We start from the raw sequence: 25,290 nt of genomic DNA on the forward strand, positions 1-25,290 counted from the left end.
AAATTCATCAAGAGATGGGAATACCAGACCACCTGACCTGCCTCTTGAGAAACCTGTATGTGTCAGGAAGCAACAGTTAGAACTGGACATGGAACAACAGACTGGTTCCAAATAGGAAAAAGAGTACGTCAAGGCTGTATATTGTCACCCTGCTTATTTAACTTACATGCAGAGTACATCATGAGAAACGCTGGGCTAGAGGAAGCACAAGCTGGAATCAAGATTGCCGGGAGAAATAATCAATAACCTCAGATATGCAGATGACACCATCCTTATGGCAGAAAGTGAAGAGGAACTAAAAAGCCTCTTGATGAAAGTGAAAGAGGAGAATGAAAAAGTTGGCTTAAAGCTCAACATTCAGAAAACTAAGATCATGGCATCTGGTCCCATCACTTCATGGCAAATAGATGGGGAAATAGTGGAAACAGTGGCTGACTTCATTTTTCTGGGCTCCAAAATCACTGCCAATGGTGATTGCAGCCAGGAAATTAAGATGCTTACTCCTTGGAAGGAAAACTATGACCAACCTAGACAGCATATTAAAAAGCAGAGAAATTACTTTGTAAATAAAGGTCCACCTAGTCAGTTTTTCCAGTAGTCATGTATGGAAGTGAGAGTTGGACTATAAAGAAACCTGAGCGCCAAAGAATTGATGCTTTTGAGCTATGATGTCGGAGAAGACTCTTGAGAGTCCCTCTCACTGCAAGGAGATCCAACCAGTCCATCCTAAAGGAGATCAGTCCTGGGTGTTCATTGGAAGGACTGATGTTGAAGCTGAAACTCCAATACTTTGACCACCTGATGCAAAGAGCTGACTCATTGGAAAAGACCCTGATGCTGGGAAAGATTGAGGGCAGGAGGAGAAGGGGATGACAGAGGATGAGATGGTTGGATGGCATCGCCAACTCCATGGGTTTGGGTAGACTCCAGGAGTTGGTGATGGACAGGGAGGCCTGGCGTGCTGCGGTTCATGGGGTCGCAAAGAGTTGGACATGACTGAGTGACTGAACTGACTGGTACTTGTATCACAAAAAATAGCCTTTAAAACAAAGTTTAGAAAGAAAAACAAAGAATAGCATATAATGATAAGGGGATCAATAACAGAAGATATGACACTTATTAAGATTATGCACCTAATATCAGAGTAGATACATATATCAAAACTAGCAGCCATAAAGGGAGACATTGACAGGAATACAGTAATAGTAGAAGTCTTTAACACCCACTGACATCAATGGCCTGATCTTCTAGACAGAAAGTCCATAAGACAACAGAGGCCCTATATGACAAAAGACCAGTTGGAGTTAACTGTATCTACAGGATACCACAGCCCCAAAAGCCCAGAGTATACCACATTCTTTTCAAGCATGTATGGAACATTCTCTACAATAGACCAAATACTATGCCACAAAGCAAACCTCAACAAACTCAAGAGGATAAAAATTTCAAGCACTTTTTCTGACCACAACAGCATGAGACTAGAAATCAGCTGCAGAAGGATGAGGGGAAAATGAACACATGGAGACTAAACAAGCTGCTACTAAAAAACCAATGGGTCAGTGATGCCATCAAACAAGAAATCATAAGCTATGTCAAGAGAAGTGACAATTAAACATAATTTTATAAAATCTATGGAATGCAGGAAAATCACTAAGAGAAAAATAATACAGGTTTTTTTTCAAAAAGCAACAAAAATTTCAAATAAACAACCTAACCCACCACCTACAAGAATTAGAGAAAGAAAAACAAACAAAACCCAAGGAAACAGTAAAGATCATAAAGTCGCCGTCGTGTCCGACTCTTTGCAACCCCACAGACTGTACAGTCCATGGAATTCTCCAGGCCAGAATACTGCAGTGGGTAGGCTTTCCCTTCTCCAGGGGATCTTCCCAACCCAGGGACTGAATCCAGGTCTCCCACATTGCACATGGATTCTTTACCAGCTGAGCCACAAGGGAAGCAACATCAGAAAGAAATAAACAAAATAGAAAAAAAAAAAAGCAATAGAAAAGATTAATAGAACTGTGCTGAGCAGGGCCCTGTGGGACTCCAGGGCAGGGAGGCCTTTTTAATCCCCCATTCCTTGTAGGCAACACTCCAGACTTCATGACCTTTTCTGAGTTCCAAAGGGCAGAACAGTTGCTAATCAAAGGAGAATTAGCAACGAAACCACCTGAGGCAAGATTAAAGGGACCAGAGAGGCTCTTAGGTGGTCCAGTCTCTTAATCTTGATGAGCCTCTCTTGTATCTAATATATAATACAAATTAACATTTATGTAAAGCAGACTCACAGATGTAGAAAACAAACAACTGATTACCATAGGGGTGAGGGAAGAATGGAGGGATAACTTAAGAATGTGGGATTAAGAGATACAAACTACTATATATATAATAGATAAGAAACAAGGATATATTGCACATTACAGGATAATAGAGCCATTATCTTGTAATAACTTTTAACACAAGTTACTGTGCTGTACATCTGAAACTAACACAATATTGTAAATCAACTATACTTCAGTAAAAAGATATTTTAAGAAAAAAATACATATATGCTAGTGGGCATATATGAAATAGACCTCCCTGGTAATGCTGAGTTGCTTTCAGCTTTGCTGCCCCTTTATATGATTCTAAATTTCTCCTTAAGAAATTTCAGGGAATCTTTAAAAATAACCATCACACATTCACTCACTCATTCAAAAATATTTATTAAGGGCTCACAGTGTGTAGGCACTGTGCTAGACATTGGAGATGGAATACTGAAAAGAAACCATCCCTACAGTCTTAGAAGTTACAAGACTGCACAGGCATAGCAGAAAAACTGTTAATTTCTCTGGAAATTGTATCACAGATCATAAGAAAACCCAGTCATCTGAAATTACACCAGAGCAAAAAACTCTTAATGACAACTTTTAACTATAAAAGTGTTGGGTCCACAAACATGAACAATGGACAGAAGATTAGGCAGAGTCTGAGGGATCCACCTGATGCAAAGAGCTGACTCATTTGAAAAGACCCTGATGTTGGCAAAGATTGAAGGCAGGAGGAGAAGGGGACGACAGAGGATGAGATGGTTGGATGGCATCACTGACTCAATGGACATGAGTTTGGATAAACTCCGGGAGTTGGTGATGGACAGGGAGGCCTGCTGTGCTGCGGTTCATGGGGTCGCAAAGAGTCGGACACAACTGAGCGAATGAATTGAATTGAACTGAGGGAAGTCTGCCTCTAGATTGAACCAGACTGAATGTTTATGTCTAATGGAACATTATGGCTTCAGAAGGTGGTTTCCTATGACAGTACAAGCTGGAAACTAGCCAGAGATGGCCCACAAAGAAAACATTTCATGTTGATGTATGGCAAAATCAATACAATATTGTAATGTAATTAACCTCCAATTAAAATAAATAAATTTATATTAAAAAAAGAAAACATTCCAGAAATGTTTTGTGGTGAAAAGGTTTATCATAATGAAGCTTGTGTCTTCTGAAAGTTTTGAAATGGGAATTTATCAATAACATTTCAGAGCAATAAAATAATTTCAGAGAAATGGAAGGTTTTTAAAAATTCTGAAAGGTCTTTTCAGCTCTCTTCAGATCTGGTGTATATTCATAAACCAAATTTTTCATGCAGAATTCATAAGCCAAAACAGAAATTGAAGCACTGAATATGAGGAATAGCCGACAACTTACACTTTACCTGACCACTACAGGTAAGGTGGCAATTGGAGGTGTTACCTTTGTAATTTTTTAAACCAAGTTTTCACTGCCAAATGCAAGTGTGAGGTAAATTATTTAGATGATTATTTTGTCAGAGGCATGCTGGTCATGAAGGAGATGGAGTCTAGAATTTTATACCTCATCAAATTATTTTAACTGTATCTCTGAACTGAGGAAATATTTTCACATGCATTGCAAGTGCATCACATCATTTAATTCAACTATGAAAAGTAGTCACTACAATTTAATGCTGATAGAAGAAATATTTGACCTTATGATGAAATCAGAAGCCTGGCTTACAACATTAAGATGATGCAACCACACCATCTAAGCTCACTAGCATTTTACATCTTGAAAGTGTCTTTCAGGCAGTGATGTCATAAACATACCCTGTGTGAACAAGTGACATTAGGTATGGATGCTTTCTCCTGCTCATTAAGGGCTTTTTGTTCACCTGTAATGTTAATGGAGTTGGTATCACTGCAGGGAGGTGGCATGGTGCTACCGTGGCTCTCCACTTGTACTCCAATAATAGCTAGGAACTAATAAGCCAGGGAATTTTAGAACTGTCATAGAAAAGGAATAGAATGATTTTACTGACAACAAATTGCCAACATTTGTTGGAACATAGAAAAAGCAAGAGAATTCCAGGAAAAAAAATCTACTTCTGCTTCATTCACTATGCTAAAGCCTTTGTGTGAATCACAACAAACTGTGGAAAATTCTTAAAGAGATGTGAATACCAGACCACCTTACCTGCCTCCTGAGAAACCTGTATGCAGGTCAGGAAGCAACACTGTGAACTGGACATGGAAAAAGGACTGGTTCCAAACTGAGAAAGGAGTCTGTCAAGGCTGGCTGTATATTGTCACCCTGCTTATTTAATTTATATACAGAGTGTGTGCGAGTGTGCATGTTCAGTCAGTTCAGTTGTGTTCAACTCTTTGCTACCCTACGGACTGCAGCTCACCAGGCTACTCTGTCCATGGGATTCTGCAGGCAGGAATACTGGAGTGGGTTGCCATGCCTTCCTCCAGGGGATCTTCCGGATCCCAGGTATCAAACTCACTTTTGCCTGTGTCTCCTTCATTGCAGGCAGATTCTTTACCCACTGAGCCACCTGGGAAGCCCTAAATAAAGAGTTGCTACTGTTGCTAAGTCGCTTCAGTCGTGTCTGACTCTGTGCAACCCCATAGACGGCAGCCCATCAGGTTCCACTGTCCCTGGGATTCTCCAGGCAAGAACACTGGAGTGGGTTGCCATTTCCTTCTCCAATGCATGAAAGTGAAAAGTGAAAGTGAAGTTGCTCAGTCGTGTCCGACTCTTAGCGACCTCATGGACTGCAGCCTACCAGGCTCCTCCGTCCACAGGATTTTCCAGGCAAGAGTAGTGGAGTGGGGTGCCATTGCCTTCTCCGAAATAAAGTGGGGTGCCAATGCAAAATGCCAGGCTGCATGAGTCACAAGTGTAATCAAGATTGCTGGGAGAAATATCAATAACCTCAAATACACAGATGACACCACTCCAGTGGCAGAAAGGAACTAAAAAGCCTCTTGATGAGGGTGAAAGAGGAAAGTAAAAGAGCTGGCTTAAAGCTCAACACTCTAAAAATGAAGATCATGGCATCTAGTCCCATCACTTCACAGTAAATAGATGGGGAAACAATGGAAACAGTGACAGATTTTATTTTCTTGGGCTCAAAAATTACTGCAGATGGTGACTATAGCCATGAGATTAAGATGCTTACTCCTTGGATGAAAAGCTATGACAAATCCAGATAGACTATTAAAAAGCTGACATGTCACTTTACCAATATAGGTCTGGATAGTCAAAGCTATGGTTTTTCCAGTAGTCATGTATGGATGTGAGAGTTACACCATAAAGAATGCTAAGAATTGATACTTCTGAATTGTGGTGCTGGAGAAGACTCTTGAGAGTCCCTTGGACAGCAAGGAGATCAAACTTGTCAATCCTAAAGGAATTCAATATTCATTGGAAGGATTGATGCTGAAGTTGAAGCTCTAGTCCTTTGGCCACCTGATGCAAAGAGGTGACTCATTGGAAAAGACCCTGATGCTGGGAAAGCTTGAGGGCAGGAGAGAAAGTGGTGACAGAAGATGAGATGGTTGGATGGCATCATCAACTCAATGGACATGATGAATTTAAGCAAACTCTGGGAGATAGTGAAGGACAGGAAAGCCTGGAGTGCTGCAGACCATGTGATCACAAAGAGTGGGACACAGCTGAGCGACTGAGCAACAACAACTGACAAATTGTTCTGGTGAGACTGCTTGATTGTGACATCAGCTACTAGGCCAGGTTAACAGCAGCAAGCAGTGATCAATAGTATTTAATCAATTTAAGTGAAACTAGATCTGGATTATTAGAAACTGGATTATGAAAAAGTAGCGGGAGTCTCTATCCTCTATAGCTTTAAGTCAAAATAATCAAGACTTTTGCTATATGGAGGCAACATTCCTAGGTCCTGAGATCACACAAGTTCTTTCCAGTCACATGTATGATACTGGATGGTCACAAACATTTCCAATCATCTCTATATACAAAGACTAGAATCAGGCACACATCCTTGAATACAATTATGCATACACTGATTCATCAAAGAGGCTGTGAACCACAGGTATCTCTGATACTGCAAACATTCAATGTCTGAAACTAGCCTGCCAACTGTACTCTGTTGCCTTGGCAACAGAATATACATGTACATGGAAAAATTTTATTGCCTAAGCAGCAGGATCTTTAAAAAGGGTTTAAGCTGTTGACTATGGCAAAGGCTGTAGGTTCAAGCCAGGAGGTGAGGTTTTAGTCCAATTATAGACAGAGATACAGAATTTGTGCTAAGATAACAGTCATTCATTTATTAACTGACAAGTATTTGTGGACTGGTACCTATGTGCAATAAACTGTGCCCTGGGGAATGCAAAGATGGACTAGGCATAGCCTGGTATGTGCCAGCACAAAGTAATAAATATTAATTCATTAATCAATGAATTTTGTAGAAGGTCATAATTCAATGACCATAGTTCACTAGTACTTGACTGTATGGACAAAGAGACTGAAACGCCTGTGTATATTACCAAGGTATACAGGACAATTTATTTGTAAACTGAAATAAAATATTATGACTTGAATTAGAACCACCAGTAAATATATCAACTAAGTAAGGCTATAAAATCCAGACAGATGCTGGTATAGGCCAAGCCCTATATCACACAAAGTAATGTGTGAATTATACCTCACTGAAGCTTTTAAAACAAAATAATTTCTTACGCTCTCATTCAAGAAAAATTATTCAAATAGACCATCACAAGACTGTGCATTCACTTAAACCAATATATAAAAATAAACCATTAAGGTAATTTGAATTTGCCTTTCGTGACTTACCAAGTAGAACTTATATGTAAGCCAGAATCTTATGGTTCTGTATCTTCAGAACAGCTAACTAGCGAGCCCTTGAGAGAGAATGAGTGATTGCAGCTAAAGCAACTACTTGGTGACCACTCAGATTAGCAACTATCTGGAGGAGTATCCCAAGTGACACTCTTTATTTATGACTCTCTGATTACATGCAAAGAGCAAAGATGTAAAATCAAATCTCTATTCTAGTAAACCAAAGGCATAACTAAAAGCAAATTATTTTAAGTGAATATACTTGTAGTTTGCTGGGAAATGTGTATCAACAAGAGATTCCCCATGGGCTCCCTTAATAATATGAAAAATGCCATGCTGACATTGCCAGGTCTTCTAGGGGTCCAGAAGAGCCTTAGCCAGGTGACATCTTGGTGGAGGAGATTTAGAATCTGGAGACCTGGTCATGGAGATCTGGAGACTGACCTCTGCTGCAAATGACTGAAAGACTGCATTTCCAGAGCCAAGAAATGGGACACTCTCCATTGACCCAGTGTCTCAGCTCTGAGTTTGGCTTTTAGGATTTTTGTTGATTTGGGGAGGGAGAGCTGAAATATGGGAGGAGTTTGGCAAGGAAAAGAACCAAATAAACTACTTTCTGGCTTCAAGTGACTTCTGCTAAAGAGAGCATAAAAAGACCATTGACTTCTAGGAGTTGGAGACTCTGGAGACTCTGGAGACTCTTGCCATTAATTACATTCCTGAAAAATGTATCATCTGAGTACAGCTTGGGTCACAACACCAGGGTGCCTTTCATTGATAATATCATGTTTCCTTTCACTAGCCTTGAGAATTCTTCTCTGAGGAGGCAGGAGCTGCCCTTCCTAGTTTCCTTTGCTGATGTATTATCCATTTGCTTGGCCCAACTGCTCATGAAAGTCTGTGTCAAGTTACTGGGGAGGTATCAATGATTTTTAGCAGGCAATTAGCTTCAACTTAGCCCTTGATATCTGAGATGACCAGAGTTGAGAGTTTATGCTTAAGCTTTCTCTGTGTACCATGGAGCCAGGTCCAAGTCTGAATTCTAAACTCTGAACACCATGCTCAAATCAAGCACGTACCTCTCTGTGACTCTTTCTCATTGGGACCCTTTTTCTAGGAGCCAGAAAGGAGCTTCTGGGGGAGCTGCCCAGGGTCTCGTTTCAACTGTCTTACTAATTAACACATGGCACAAAACAGCCAAAAATATCTGCAGGCTTGATTTTAAATTGATTTTTATTATATTTTGTAACTCTGCTATCTTATTTTAGATTCTAACTTTTCATTTAGCTTTTAAACACTTTGCAGAGGGGGTTTATGGTTAATATTAATAAACCAAGAAACTCAGGATAACTCTAAACAAATTAGATTGCAAATAACTTTCACCTTATTTAATGCTTTTCAAAGAATTATAAATATATTTTAGAGTTACCTCCCTTTAATTCATAGAATTAAAGGGAATGCCTGGAAGGAAGTAAAAAAAAAGTCATTAATTTTCTCTTCTCTTATTTGGCATTAATCACAGGCTGTCTTTTGTCATTTATGTCCTTCTCAAGTCTACTTTTGTGCCCCCTCCACTATGAGTTCCTTGAGAGAAGAGTGAAGTGAAGTGACGTGGAAGTAGCTCAGTCATATCTGACTCCTTGCAACCCCATGGACTGTCCAGTCCATGGAATTCTCCAGGCCAGAATAATGGAGTGGGTAGTGTTTCCCTTCTCCCGGGGATCTTTCCAATCCAGGGACAGAACCCAGGTCTCCTGCATTGCAGGCAGATTCTTTACCAGCTGAGCCACCAGGGAAGCCCTTGAGAGAAGAAAGTAAAAGTGAAAGTGAAGTCGCTCAGTCGTGTCCAACTCTTTGCAACCCCATGGACCGTAGCCTACCAGGCTCCTCCGTCCATGGGATTCTCCAGGCAAGAATACTGGAGTGGGTTGCCATTTCCTTCCCCAGGGGATCTTCCCAACCCAGGGGTCGAACCCAGGTCTCCCACATTGGAGGCAGATGCTTTAACCTCTGAGCCACCAGGGAAGTTTCTCTTGAGAGAAGAGGGTTTGCCTTAAATCAGCTTGTGACCCCCAATGGCATGTCATACAATCCATACATGGCACAGTCTTGCACATGTTATTTTAGTTCAGACCCTAGTCACCTGTTTACTTATGACCTCTTCTGCTAATTCAACCTCAAGGTCTGGGCCATCTTCTGCTTTCCACCTATTAACTTGGTCATTAACCCCAAGTTAAAGCCCACTCTGCAATATCCCACTTTAAATGAGATTCCAATTGGACTGCTTCTTTCTGTTGATTCTAGTTTATGCAATTTGATGTAAATATGTAGATAATAACTAGTTTTAAAAAAGCATTTCAAAAAACAAACAAATAAAAAGTATTTCAAGCTCTAATACATATGTTTCCTTTGTTTTTGAAGAGCTACACTTCAACTGATAATTTTTCTACGAATCCTTTCAGGAAAAATGACTATATTTATTTGGCAATGCTGAGATTCCTAAAAACAGTTGTTTGAAAATTTCCATCCCAAAATAATATTCTCTTAATTGGGGAAGACACCAATATGTGATCATTTATTTTTGTACTAAAATACTTGTTTTGCATCTTTTCTATATATTTATGCAACTTTGTATCACTGAGTAAAGTGTCCAATAAAAAAGAAAAAGACTTTTGATGATGTATTTTATAATATAAGTCATCAGTTCAGTTCAGTCGCTCAGTTGTGTCCAACTCTTTGTGACTCTGTGGACTGCAGGCATCCCTATCCATCACCAACTCCTGGAGATTGCTCAATTTCATGTCTATCAAGTTGGTGATGCCATCCAACCATCTCATCCTCTGTCATCCCCTTATCCTCCTGCCTTCAATCTTGCCCAGCATGAGGGCCTTTTCCAATGAGTCAGTTCTTCACGTCAGGTGGCCAAAGTATTGGAGCTTCAGTTTCAACTTCAGCATCAGTCATTCCAATGAATATTCAGGACTGATCTCCTTTAGGATGGACTCCCTTGAAGTCCAAGGGAGTCTCAAGAGTCTTCTCCAATACCACAGCTCAAAAGCATCATTTCTTCGGTGCTCAGCTTTATGGTCCAATTCTCACATCCATACATGACTACTGAGAAAAACTATAGCTTTGACTAGACAGACCTCTGTTGGCAAAGTAATGTCTCTGCTTTTTAATATGCTGTCTAGGTTGGTCATAACTTTTCTTCCAAGGAGCAAGTGTCTTTTAATTTCATGGCTGCAATCACCATCTTCAGTGATTTTGGAGCCCAAGAAAATAAAGTCTGTCAGTGTTTCCATTGTTTCCCCATCTATTTGCTATGAAGTGATGGGACTGTGTTACTAGCAACACCAGAAAAGACTTAGGAAATAAATAGACTTTAGCTTAACCTTCTTGACCCTCACTTGGAAAAGATAAACTTATCAGTGATGTTGTATCTTTGACTAAACAATGTGGCCCATGAGGGACCTGGAGGGGCTGCCAGTGAGGTGGCTCAGCCCCTCCCACAGCAGGGAATCAGGCCAAGAGCAAATAGGCTGGAGGCTCATTCAGGCCTGCATTAGAGCCTTGGCAATCTTCCAGGAGGGCCTACTCCACAGACTTCAGGGGCTGACCTGGCTTCTGTCCCTTCATAGGTTCGTTCTGTGCATTTCATAATTATGTGAGTCCTTGAAAGCTTTCTAATGAATATAAGTCAGCCCAAGTCATCTTTTATTTCCTGTGCCCACAAAGGCTGCCTGGTAAAGCACAGCCACTCACACATGACCTGGCCGGCACTTCCTAGACCCAGCACTGTCGACAGCCCCTGCCTGTCCCTGCTCAGCTCCCTGCCATCTCGATGCCAGTTCGCCCCAGCTGATCACATTCTTTTGACTAAAAGATCCTCCACAGTGAGCTGGAACATCATCTAATAAGCAGAAACTACCAAGTATATCCCTCTCCTCTGCCACTCCAGCTTGAATTTATCTTTGCCTCTCTTTCTTCAGACACACATAAAAGCTGCCTTTTCCTCTTTTCCAGGGCTGTCCTTAGGTCCATGCCACTCTGAGACTGGGAACCAGCTACAATTTCCCCTCTCCATCAGCTGCTCCTCCTCAGTCCACTCATCTTCAGCCACCCTGATTCTAGAAGGCCCTTTCCCATCAAACATTCCCATCACCTCACTGTCAGCTCACTACTTTTTTCAGTTTCTCTCTGTCTCTGCTTCTGTAACCTCTGAAACCACCACAGTCAGGCTTCTGCTCCCACCAGCCTCACCCAAGGTCACTGAACTCTTCTCATGAAGGTTACCAGGAACTTACAAAATGCCGTATCAAAGAGCTTCATTTCAGTTCTTAGCCCAAGAGACAAATATTGTAGAAAGTGCTAGTCATTACAAAATAATGATTTCTTTTTTTAAAATGGAATTCCCCAAATATGCTCATTCTCCCCTGTAGCTAGATTCTCCCCAGCTCACTGATCTGTGAGCAGAAGGGAAGAACACAACATCTGGGTCACATCCATAAAAGGAAGGATGTGTCTCTGCATCCCTTCCCCTTCCTGCTGGCTGAGACTTGAGTGTGACGTGGTCTACACCTGCTACATGTGCCATAGGCATCTATACCCCAGGGATGTAGAAAAATAAGGGATAGGGAGCCACAGCCCCAGATAATCTCATGAAGCCCCACAACCCTGGGCCACCCCTGAGCTCAGGGAGACTAACTGAGTGGCTGAGGATTGCAAAGCCAGACTGAAATCCACGTCCAAGGTTAATGCTCTTCCCAGCACGGTCCTTGGTGAAATGCAAAACAGTTCTGGGAGAGTGGGCTCCAACAGTCTCTGGTACCACATGCCCATGGTAACTTCTGCTATTGGGTATCAATTTAGCCACCAAAACAGCTCTGCAGAGTCTAAAAATGTTTCTAGGAACTCAGTGTCTACATACCTAGTTTGGGATTGTCTTTCTCCTCCTGAAGCACTAAAACTTCTTTTTAAAGTGCCTGAAACAAGAAAATAAAAATAACTTCACATTTTCTTGCTGCAAATCATTTATTTATTCACTCATTTGCCTGTTTTAAAGTATCTAACAAATTGTACCTACTATAAAGACTGTCTTCATTTATGATACTATCAGCTAAAATATAACGTTGCAAATTACTGTTTATTAACAGGTTTGTTTAAGGGTCCTTTCTCAACAAAAAAGTGCTAAACAAAGAAACTCCATTATTAATTGCTAACAAAGCACATAAAACATCTGTATCATCATCATCCTAAATCCCTTGCCAAGAGAGCTAGAGTAACCACATGCAAGTGTAAGGGTCCAGCTTTTCCTTCCTCACTTTCCCACTGACCCTCCCCATCCTTGTTACTGGGGATACACAATATCCCATCATCTCAAAATTCACCTCAGTTAGTAATTAACTGCTTCTAGAATCTGTTACATATGTTTGAATGCACAAATATCTTTGCTACATAATATTCACGTTTTCTCAATCACAAATCAAGACATTTTATTTAGTAGACAGGACAGGAATTTATATGGAAAACAGAACAGAGTGTTGGAATTTGATATTGCCCCAGAAAATGTGGAATGTCTATAATCCACTTTGATGGACCATTTAATTTTGAAAAGAATCAAGTATGAAGCAAAATCCTTAGAGTTCTACTCTGATCCTTAGAGACACTATTTTAAACTATCTTTTATGCAATGTTCATAGTATAGTCTTTCAGAATGGATTATTTACAATTTATTTCAGAGTATTTCTATCTATCCTATTTAATATTCCATCAACTTACTCTTTTAAAGGAGTCAGGAAACTCAAACTGGGGCTCTGTGTCAACCTAGAGGGGTGGGATGGGGCGGGAGATGGAGGGAGGCTCAAAAGGGAGGGGATGTGTGTATACCTATGGCTGGTTCATGTTGAGGTTTGACAGAACACAGCCAAATTCTATAAAGCAATTATCCTTCAATAAAAAATTAATTAATTTAAAAAAGTTATTCTTTTCAGTCAATTTTCTATTTTAACTGGTGTTTTATTTCAATTTCAGATTTGTTTAGTGACTTGAATCCTATGTTTCTATAGAGAAGGTTCTTTAAATTGTATCTAAATATATCTTTACTTTCCCATGCCCCAGTCTATTTTTTTTTTTACTGTTTCAAATTAAGAGTAAATATTAACATATTTACCGAATCTGCATGGTGTTTTTCATAATTCTAAATAATTATAACATTTATTTAACTTTAGTGTTTTAAGGAAAATATATCCCTTTATATTAATGTAAGTAAAACTGTACAAAACTTAGTCTACAGCAAGACTAATTTCTTCTCCGGGTTTCTAACCTCTGATCAACAGACTCACAAAAGGTCACTTCCATTACTCCTGTAGTTAGTTAGTATGCTTCCAAATAAGTTATCTCCACTCCCCAGTTAGAATCTGTATTTGCTGGAAGAAACAATTAAACTGTTCGTTTGACAGGAGGCAATGGAAAGCCACAGTGCCAGGGGCCCTCTGCGCTCCGTCAGAGTGACACACCTGCCCTAATTAGCACAGCACCTGGAAAATGACCCGTTCATTATGTAGGCGATGACATCCGCTTACTCCCGAGTACAATTCCCAGACCTCTACCCGCCGGAAGTTGGCAAGAAAGCTTACTGAATGTCGATTCCTTCAAAGGGCTTGAGCTGGAGCTGCTAAAGTTATCCGAAATGTCCAATTCATCATCAAGCTCTGAATATAGATCTGCACATTAATAAAAATAAAAAGCAAATGAACCTTGAAACACAAAGGAATCAAGAGTGCATTCATGTTGTAACCTTTTCACTAGAAATACCTTTCTCAATATTTTCCAAATTGAAGTTATCATCTGATAAGAGTCCATCACAGGTCCGGTCTTCATCCTTACCACATGGTGCTTGGAAGCCTTCAGCAGGGAGGTCTGTGATTTCTGAAAGTTCACTTTTCAGGCTTCCTGCTCCACTGCTGCTGCTACTCAAGCTTGCCTTCTCAAAGGTTTCCTGAAAGAGAAAGTCAGTCTGTAATACCCGCTTCTTTCCTTCCTTCTGCAGGACTTAAAGTTCATTAGAATATATATTAAAATTACTAGAATATCATTATAAATATTTGTGTTGAAGTGGTATCAGTAGTTCTACCTAGGTAAATTTTATAGAATTCATTCAGTCCATAATGAACCCATACAAAACAAAGTGGGTTTGCTACCATTGGAAAACAAAGAATAGAAACGGCAAAATACTCAGGAGCAAAGGCCTGTGCAATCTGGTGAAAGAAAATATAGCACTAAGGAGTAAATTATGTAGAATAATTATGGAAATAAGAGGCCAAGGGAGAGGATTAGAAAGACCTTGAGCTAACATCCTCCCATGGGCACACCAAAATGGCAAGTACTTACAGAGCAACTACTGATGAGAAAAACTGAAATCTCATAGAAAATACCTTCTACAACTAAAGATATAAAGAAGAAACCACAATGAGACAGGATAGGTGGAGGCGCAGTAAGTCAAGATCATACCCCTGTGTGAGTGACCCACAAGCAGGAAATAATTGTAATTTAGAGATTTTCACCAAAGAGCAATGGGTCCATGCCCCAAACCAGGCTCCCCAGCCCAGGCATCATACACCAGGAAATGAGCCCCCAGAACATTTGCTTTTGAAGGTCAGCTGCACTCACTTTCAGGAGAATCAGAGGCTTTAGGACACAGAGATTCCACTATCATAGGACAAATGCAAAAATTCACACATTGAAGGACCCAGGGCAGAAGCAATAACTTGAAAGTAACCTGGCTTTTTTCATGAAGATGGTGCCCAAGGCGAAGAAGGAAGCCCCTGCTCCTCCTAAAGCTGAAGCCAAAGCAAAGGCTTTGAAGGCCAAGAAAGCAGTGTTGAAAGGTGTCCACAGCCACAAAAAAAAGAAGATCCGGACGTCGCCCACCTTCCGGCGGCCCAAAACACTGTGGCTCAGGAGGCAGCCCAAATATCCTCGGAAGAGCACCCCTAGGAGAAACAAACTTGACCACTATGCCATCATTAAATTCCCCCTCACCACCGAGTCAGCCATGAAGAAAATAGAAGACAACAACACACTGGTATTCATTGTGGATGTCAAGGCCAACAAGCACCAAATTAAACAGGCTGTGAAGAAGCTCTATGACATTGATGTGGCTAAGGTCAATACTCTGATCAGGCCTGATGGAGAGAAGAAGGCATATGTTCGACTGGCTCCTGACTATGATGCTTTGGATGTTGCCAACAAAATTGGCATCATCTAAACTGAGTCCAGCTGGCTAATTCCAAATATAAAAGTTTTCACTATAAAAAAAAAAAAAAAGAAAGAAAGAAAGTAACCTGGATCAGGCCTATCTGTTGATCTTGGAAAGTCTCCTAGAGGAAGAGGCTCAAGTAGAACTCCCCTGGAGACATAGACACGGGTGGCAGCCATTTGGGGGAACTCAATCTAGTACTGCAAGCACCATTGTGGAATCCTCCCTCCAGCTTACCATCCACCAGAAACCAGTCCCACCCCAGTCCCTTCCCAGTACCAGTGCCCATCAGTTTGTAGGCACCAGTACTGGGCAGCCTCAGGTCAATCAGATAATCAAGAGAGGACATAGCCCCACTCACTAGAAGCCTGGCTTCCATAAGACCCCCTGAGCCCACAGCTACCACTGGATAAGGCCCTGACCACCAGCGAGCCCAGGAACCAGCCCCATACACCAGTGTGCAAGCACTGGACCAGGGGCCCTGAGGTCCTCCAGTCAGTGACCCTGTGATTTGGTCCCACCAACTAGTGGCAGACACCACCACTTCAACCACTGTAACCCTGCAGCCTGCCTTGTCAGGACTCAGCCAATCCATCAGCAGGCCTACATCAGCCCTAAGACCTTCTGGGCCTGGGCCCCATCCATCAGTAGACCAAAACCAATTCTGAGAAATCTTGAGCACTTCAGTCAGCTACCCTGGAATCCAGCCCCACTCACAGTGGGCCAGCAACAACTTTGGGAAACTTCAGAACCCACAGCCAGGTGCACCAGAAATCAGGCTTACCAATAGCAGACCAACACTAGATATGGGGATGCTGGCCCCACAACCCCCCACTCCAGAACACAGCTCCACCATCTGTGGGCCATCACTAGCCCAGGCACCTCCAGGGGCTCTACAGTCAGCTACACCATGATCTGGCTCCAACAACCAGTAGCTGACAACCTCTGCATATGTCAACCAACTAGACCATGGACCAGCCATACCTACAAGACCACTCACATAGTCTGCCACAAAAGAAGGACTCATACAGCTCACATAGGGAGCAACTCTGGAGCACATAGCTCTGTTGACAGAGGGGAGTGTGATGCTGGAACACATAGGATGTTTCCCACAAAAGGCCATTTCTCCGAAGTCAGGAAACATAACAAATCTACTAAATACATAGAAATAAAAACAGAAAATCAGGCAAAATGAGGTGACAGAGGAACATGCTCTCAGTGAAGAAATAATATTAAACCCCAAAAGAAGAATTAAATGAAGTTGAGAGAAGTAATCTACCCAATAGAGTTCAGGTAATGTTTGATGGTGAAGATGGCCAGAGACGTTCAGAAAAGATTGGACAAACAGAGTGAGAAGTCAGAATTTTTAGCAGAGCTGGAAAATATAAAGAACAAAACAGACATAAAGAATACAATAACGGACAAGAAAAAAAAAAAAGGAATCAACGGTAGATTGGATGGTACAGAGGAACAGATCAGCAAGCTGGAAGGCAGACTAGTGTAAATCACTGAAGCTGGAGAGAAAAAACAAAGAGTGAGGATAGTTTGAGAGACATCTGTGATAACATCAAACACATTAATATTCACATTATAGAGTACAGGGGTCCCAGAAGAAGAAGAGAGAGAAAGAGGCAGAGAACATATTTGAAAAAGTCCCCAAACCTGGGAAAGGAAATAGGTATTCAGGTTCAGGAAGCACAGAGAGTCCCAGAGAGGACTGACCCAAAGAGGACCACAACAAGACACACTGTAATTAAAATGGCAAAAATTAAAGATAAAGAATGAATATTAAAAGCAATAAAAAGAAAAGGCAAGAAGTTACATACAAGGGAACTCTCATAAGGTCATCAGCTGGCTTTTTAGCAGAAACTGCAGGCCAGAAGGGTGTGGCATTATATAGTTAAAAGTGATGAAAGGGAAAACTTACAACCAAAAATATTCTACCTGGCAAAATTCTCATTCAGATTTGGTGGACATAAAGAGTTTTAGAGACAAGCAAAAGCTCAGAGTTCAGCACCACCAAAGCAGCTTCACAAGAAATGTTAAAGGAACTTCTCCAAGTAAAAGAAAAAAGGCCACAACTAAAAAAGGAAAAGACTCACTGGTAAAGACAAACAGTAAAGGTAGTAAACTAACCATGAACACAGATAGTAGGATGATTAAGAACTAAGTAGGATGATTAAGAACTAAAGAGTCTCTTGAGGAAAGTGACAGAAAAGAGTGAAAAAGTTTGCTTAAAACTCAACATTCAGAAAACTACGATCATGGCATCTGGTCCCATCACTTCATGGCAAATAGATGGGGAATCAGTGGAAATAGTGACAAACTTTATTTTCTTGGGCTCCAAAATCACTGCAGATGGTGACTGCAGCCATGAAATTAAAAGATGCTTACTCCTTGGAAGAAAAGTTATGATCAACCTAGACAGCATATTAAAAAGCAGAGACACTACTTTGTCAACAAAGGTCCATCTAGTCAAGGCTATGGTTTTTCCAGTGGTCATGTATGGATGTGAGAGTTGGACTATAAAGAAAGCTGAGCACAGTAGAATTGATGCTTTTGAACTGTGGTGTTGGAGAAGACTCTTGAGAGTCCCTTGGACTGCAAGGAGAGCCAACCAGTCCATCCTAAAGGAAATGAGTCCTGAATATTCATTGGAAGGACTGATGTTGAAGCTGAAACTCCAATATTCTGGCCACCTGATGAGAAGAACTGACTCATTGGAAAAGACCCTGATGCCGGGAAAGACTAAAGGCAGGAGGATAAGGGGATGACAGAGGATGAGAGATGGTTGGATGGCATCATGGACTCAATGGACATGAGTTTGAGTAAACTCCAGGAGTTGGTGATGGACAAGAGACCTGGCATGCTGCAGTCCATGGGGTCAGAAAGAGTCGGACATGACTGAGCAACTGAACTGAACTGAAGAGATCCATCAATAATTACTTTAAATGTACATGGACTAAATGCTCTAATCAGAAGATACAGAGTGGCTGAATGGATGAAAAGGCAAAATACACATATATGCTGCTTACAAGACACTCACTATGCTGTCTACAAGACACTAACTGTGCTGCCTATGGGACTCTAACTTCAAGTGTAAAGATACACAAAGACAAAGTGAGCTGATGCAGAAGTTATTCCATGAAAAATGGAAGTGAAAAGAAAGCTGGAGTAGCAATACTTGTATTAGACAAAATAGAATTTAAAACAGTATGAAAAGAGTCACCAGTCCAGGTTTGATGCACGATACTAGATGCTTGGGGCTGATGCACTGGGACCATCCAGAGGGAGGGTATGGGGAGGGAGGAGGGAGGAGGGTTCAGGATGGGGAACACAGGTATACCTGTGGCAGATTCATTTCGATATTTGGTGAAACTAATACAATATTGTAAAGTTTAAAAATAAAATTTAAAAAAATCAAAAAAAAAAAAAAGACTGTAAAGAGACAAAGAAGGATTTTGAGGTCAATTAGAAGATATAACAACTGTAAATATGTATGTATCCAACATAAACACCTAAATACACAAAGCAAATACTAACAACATAACTAGAGAAATTGATAGTAAAAGAATAATAGCAGGTGATTTTAACACTCTACTTACATCAATGGAGAGATCATCCAGACAGAAAGCCAATAAGGAAACATTGGCCTTAAATGACATAATAGACCATGGGATTTTCCAGGCAAGAGTACTGGAGTGGGTTGCCATTGCCTTCTCTGACAAAAGACCATACAGACTTAATAGATATACACAAAACACTCTACCCAAAAGCAGAAAATTACACATTCCTTTCAAGTGTGCAAAGAACATTCTCAAGGATGGATCTCTTATAAGGATACAAAATATGTCTGAGTAAATTTAAGAACAATGAAATCATAGCAAGGGTATTTTCTGACCATAACACTATGAGATTAGAATCAACTACAAGGAAAAGAAAATGTCAGAACACAAACAAATAAAGGCTAAACAGCATGTTACTAAACAACCAATGGATTACTGAAAAAAATCAAATAGGAAATCAAAAAATATTTGTAGACAAATGAAAATGAAACACAACTCAAAGTCTATGGGATACAAGAAAAGTACTTTGAAGGCTGAAATTTATAGTAAAACAAGCCTACCAGATGGTGACTATAGCCACGAAATTAAAAGACGCTTGCTCCTTGTAAGGAAAGTTATGATCAACCTAGACAGCATATTAAAAAGCAGAGACATTACTTTGCCGACAAAGGTCCATCTAGTCAAAGCTACAGTTCTTCCAGCAGTCATGTATGGATGTGAGAGTTGGACTATAAAGAAAACTGAGCACCAAAGAATTGATGCTTTTGAACTGTGGTATTGGAGAAGACTCTTGAGAGTCCCTTGGACTGCAAGGAGATCCAGCCAGTCCATCCTAAAGGAAATCAGTCATGAATATTCATCGGAAGGACTGATGCTGAAGCTCCAATACTTGGCCACCTGATTCAAAGAACTGACTCATTGGAAAAGACCCTGATGCTGGGAAAGATTGAAGGCAGGAGGAGAAGGGGATGACAGAGGATGAGATGGTTGGATGGCATCATGGACTCAATGGACATGAGTTTGAGTAAGCTCCTGGAGTGGGTGATGGACAAAGTAGCCTAGAGTCTTCCATAGGGCCACAAAGAGTCAGATATGACTGAGCAACAAATTGAAGCCTAACTTAGGAAACAAAAATAAAATCTCAAAAAAACAACAACAAACTTAACCCTATGCCTAGAGGAATTTGAAAAGGAAAAATAAGAAAAAAGTTAGTAGAAGGAAAGAAAACATAAAGATCAAAGCTGAAATAAATGAAATAGAGACAAAAAAAGAAAACAATTTAAAAGTCAGTCTATTTCACTTCCAGTGATTGGTCTGTTCAAATTATCCATTTCTTCTTGATTCAGTTTTGACAGGCTGTATCTAAAAACATCCATTTCTTCTGGATTGTCCAATTTGTTGGCATATAATTGTTCATCACATTGTTTCTTTCTGTCTATTTTTTCTGTATTTCTGTGGAATTGGTTGTTACTTCTTTACTTTCATTTCTTTTTTTTTTTTTTTGAGGGGGGTGGGTGGTCCACTGTCTTTTCTTCTTGGTGAGCTCTTCAGTTTGTTAATGTGGTGTTTCACAGTGATTGATTTGTGCATATTGAAACATTTCTGCATTCTGCAAATGAATCCCACTTGATGAAGATATATGATACGTTGAATGCATTGTTGAATATGATTTGCTAATATTTTGTTGAGGATTTTAGCATTTATGTTTATCAGTGATATTGGTAAGTAATCTTTTTAATTATATCTTTGTCTGGCTTTGGTATTAGTGTGATACTGGCCTTAAAGAATGTGTTTAGAAGCATTTCTTCCTCTGAAATTTTTTTGAATAGTTTGTGAAAGATAGGTGTTAACTTTTTTAAAAAAATGGTAGAGTTCACCTGTGAAGCATCCAGACCTGGACGTTTTGCTTGTTGGACTTTTTATTACTATTTTAATTTCATTGCTGGTAATTGGTCTATTAATATTTCTGCTTTTTCCTGATTCATTCTTGGGAGTTTCTGCATTCCTTGGAATTTGTCCATTTTTTCTTCATTGTCCACTATATTGGCTTATAGTTGTTTATAAAAATATCTTATGATTGTATTTCTGTGGTGTTTGTCTGTTTCATTTCTGATTTTGGCACTCTGCCCATGCTCTGCAATAAGAGAAGCTGCCACAGTGAGATACCTATGCACTGCGACTAGAAAGTAAACCCTACTTGCTACAACTAGAGAAAGCCCTGTGCAGCAACAAAGAGCCTATGCACTGTAACAAAATCTCAGTGCCGCCAAAAAGAAATACATTAATTAAAAATTTTTAAAAGATTGAAAAGAAGGGAACACTCACAAGGTTACTCTATGAAGTCACTTTAACACTGATAATAAAAACAGACACTGCCAAAAAAAAGAGAATTATAGGCCAATATCTTTGATTAATATAAATGCAAAAATCCTCAACAAAATATTAGCAAAGCAAATACAACAACACATAAACATCCCTTTTCATACACCATGATCAAGCTGGATTCACCCCAGGGTCTCAAAGATGGTTCCACATATGCAAATCATCAATGTGGTACACCATATCAACAAAAGAAAATTTTTGAAATTTTCTTTTGAAATTGAAAAAAAAAACATGATCATTTCAATGTGCATGCATGTTAAGTAGTTTAGTCATCTCCAACTCTTTACGATGCTATGGACTGTAGCCCACCAGGCTCCTCTGTCCATGGGATTTCCCAGGCAAGAATACTGGAGTGGGTTGCCATGTCCTCCTCTAGGGGATCTTCCAGACCCAGGGATCAAACCCACGTCTCTTGTGTCTCCTGCATTGGCAGCGAGTTCTTTACCACTAGCACCATCTGGGAAGCCCCATAGATGCAGTAAAAACCTTTGATAAACATCACTCACTATCAGAGAAATGCAAAGCAAAACTACAGTGAAGTACCATCTCATGCCAGTCAGAATGGCTGCTATCAAAAAGTCTACAAACAATAAATGCTGGAGAGGGTGTGAAGAAAAGGGAACCCTCTTACACTGTTGGTGGGAATGCAAATTAGTACAGTCACTATGGAGAACAGTGTGGAAATCCCTTAAAAAACTGGAAATAGAACTGACTTATGACCCAGCAATCCCACTGTTGGGCATACACACTGAGGAAACCAGAAGGGAAAGAGACACGTATACCCCAATGTTCATCGCAGCACTGTTTATAATAGCCAGGACATGGAAGCAACCTAGATGTCCATCAGCAGATGAATGGATAAGAAAGCTGTGGTACATATATACAATGGAACATTACTCAGCCATTAAAAAGAATGCATTTGAATCAGTTCTAATGAGGTAGATGAAACTGGAGCCTATTATACAGAGTAAAGTAAGCCAGAAAGAAAACACCAATACAGAATATTAATACATATATATGAAAGTTATAAAGATGGTAACAATGACCCTATATGCAAGACAGCAAAAGAGACAGATGTATAGAACAGTCTTTTGGACTCTGTGGGAGAAGGCAAGGGTGGGATGATTTGAGAGAATAGCATTGAAACATGTATATTATCATATGTGAAATAGATCACCAGTCCAGGTTTGATGCATGAGACAGGGTGCTCAAGGCTGGTGCACTGGGATAACCCTGAGGGATAGGATGGGGAGGGAGGTGGGAGGGGGGTTCAGGATGGGGAACACATGTACACCCATGGCTGATTCATGTCAATGTATGGCAAAAACCACTACAATGTTGTAACGTAGCCTCTAATTAAATAAATTAATTGATTTTTTAAAACAAACAAAAAAAACCTTTGATAAAATTCAACATCCATTCATGAAAAATAGTTTGACCAAAGTAGATATAGAGGTAAAAATCAGTTCCATTCAGTCACTAAGTCGTATCCGACTCTTTGCGGCCCCATGGACTGCAGCATGCCAGGCTTCCCTGTCCATCACCAACTCCCAGAGCTGTCTCAAACTCATGTCCTGACTCAATAGAAGTAACATAATTGAACATAATAAAAGCTTACAGTAAACATAATACACAATGGTGAAAAGTTGAAAACCTTTCCGCTAAATTCAGGGAACAAGGATAACCACTTTCATGACTTCTATTCAACATATGAAATGCCACAGCAGTCAGACAAGACAAAGAAATTAAAGGCATCCAAATTGGAAAGAAAGAAGTAAAACTGTCATTATATGCAGATAATATGACGCTATCTACAGAAAACCCTAAAAATTCCACACAAAAATTCCTAGAACTGATAAATGAATTCAGCAAGTTATTAGAGTACAAGATTAACATACAGATATTGGTTGCATTTCTTTTCACTAACAATAAAATATCAACAGAAGACAGCCTTTTTTTTTTTTTTTTATCTCTTTTTAAATTGTGCCAAAAAAAAAAAAAAATACTTATGGATAAACCTGAACAAGCAGGTGAAAGACTTATACACTCAAAACTGTAAAACATTGATAAAGGAAATTGAAGATGATTCAAAGAGATGAAAAGATGTTGCGTGATCTTGGATTATAAGAATTAATATTGTTAGGATAGCCATACTACCCAAAGCAATCCACAAATTTCATGCAATCTCTATCAAATTACCCATGACATTTTTCACAGAACTAAAACAAATAATCTTAAAAATTATATGGAACCACAAAAAGACCCAGAATTGCCAAAGTAATCTTGAGTTAAAAAGAAGAAAGCTTGAGACGTAACCTCCCAGCCTACAGCAAACAAAACAGTATGGTAAAGACATAAAGATCAATGGAAGAAAAGCGAACTCAGAAATAAACCCACATACTTATGGTCAATTAATCTTCAATAAAGGAGGCAAGAAAATAAAACAGAGAAAAGAAAGTTGTGTTGGGAAAGCTGAATAGCTACATGTAACTAAATGAACTTAGAACACACCCTCAAACTGCAAACAGTAATAAACTCAAAATGGCCTAAAGACTTAATTATAAGACACGACACCAGAAAACCCCTAGAAGATAACACGGCAGAACACTATGACATTAATTGTACCAATATTTTTTGGATATGTCTCTTAAGGCAAAAGAAATAAAAGAAAAAATATACAAATGGGACCTAGTTAAACATAAGCTTTTGGAGGAGCTAAGATGGCGGAGGAGTAGGACAGGGAGAACACTTTCTCCCCCACAAATTCATCAAAAGAACATTTAAACGCCGAGTAAATTCCACAAAACAACTTCTGAAAGCCGGCAGAGGACATCAGGCACCCAGAAAAGCAACCCAAGTCTTCGAAAGGAGGTAGGAAAAAATATAAAAGACAAAAAAAGGGACAAAAGAGGGAGGGATAGGAGTTCCGTCCCGGGAAGGGAGTCTTAAAAAGAGAGAAGTTTCCAAACATCAGGAAACCTTCTCACTGCCGAATCTGTGCTGAGCATTGGAAGCACAGAGGGCAACATAACAGGGAGGAAAAATAAATAATTAAAACCCGCACATTGCGAGCCCTACGGTAACTCCCCCAGCGGAGAAGCAGCGCAGACGCCTGCATACGCCATTAGCAAGCGGGGGCTGGGCAGGGAGGCGCGGCGCGGGCTGCATCGCAAGAATCTGGCCTGAATACCCCGAGCACTATCTGAGCGAAATAATTTGGGCTAGCAAACCAGACTGTGGGATATCAACCACGCGAAAAGCCAGCCCTAACCTATGACACCGCCAGGCCCGCACACGGAATAAAGGACTGAGCAGAGATAGCCGGCCGCAGACCATCCCCCTCCGGTGATAGGCAGCCAGAGCCGGAAGGGGACAATCGCAGCCCCAGAGAGACATTATCTATAAAACTGTAAGCAGGCGTCTTTGCTAACTAAAACTTCTTGGGGGTCTGGGCGGTCAACATCTGCCTGAGAAGGCGTGCCGGTGCACAACTAGATAACTGAGCAGCGGGGAGGCGATAAGTCGCAGCAATCGCGCGCGCAAAACACCTCATCACCTGAGCTGCTCGGATCTGGGAAGGGCACAAACACAGGCCCAACTGAGAGTCTGTGCCTCTGAGGACTACCTGAGTGCCTGAACCTGAGCGGCTTGGACCTGGGAAGTACAGGCAGCCCAGGGCGGGCGGCGGATGGTTCCCGGTGGAGCAACCTAGAGCCTGAGCAGCGTGGGCAGAGAGGCTACACGCGCCGTGAACTGGGGGCAGACTCAGTGTGGCTGAGGCACTGCAAGCACACGCCAGTGTTATTTGTTTGCAGCATCCCTCCCTACCTCCCCTCAGTGCGACTGAACAAGTGAGCCTATAAAAAAAAAAAAAAAAGTTTAAGTCCTCTATTATTCCTTTAATTCCCACTTTTATAACTGATTACTTTGCAAAAAAAAAAAAAAAAGAATTCTTTTT

At 40.5% G+C, this 25,290-nt stretch overlaps 1 protein-coding gene across 4 annotated transcripts in view; it reads right to left on the reverse strand.

The window, feature by feature from the left end:
- NEK10 (NIMA-related kinase 10) overlaps nucleotides 1-25,290 on the reverse strand; it is a 272,823-nt gene that overhangs the window by 65,319 nt on the left and 182,214 nt on the right. For all 4 annotated transcript variants that reach the window (XM_010842043.1, XM_010842042.1, XM_010842040.1 and 1 more), the window contains 3 exons: nucleotides 13,941-14,124; nucleotides 13,763-13,849; nucleotides 12,055-12,109 (listed from right to left, as the gene is read on the reverse strand). In XM_010842043.1, coding sequence (XP_010840345.1) covers nucleotides 12,055-12,109; nucleotides 13,763-13,849; nucleotides 13,941-14,124 — 326 coding nt within the window. The remainder of the gene's footprint in view (nucleotides 1-12,054; nucleotides 12,110-13,762; nucleotides 13,850-13,940; nucleotides 14,125-25,290) is intronic.

The sequence above is a fragment of the Bison bison genome, unplaced genomic scaffold (assembly GCF_000754665.1).
Source record: "Bison bison bison isolate TAMUID 2011002044 unplaced genomic scaffold, Bison_UMD1.0 scf7180017864171, whole genome shotgun sequence".
In the NCBI taxonomy this organism is placed as follows: Eukaryota; Metazoa; Chordata; class Mammalia; order Artiodactyla; family Bovidae; genus Bison; species Bison bison.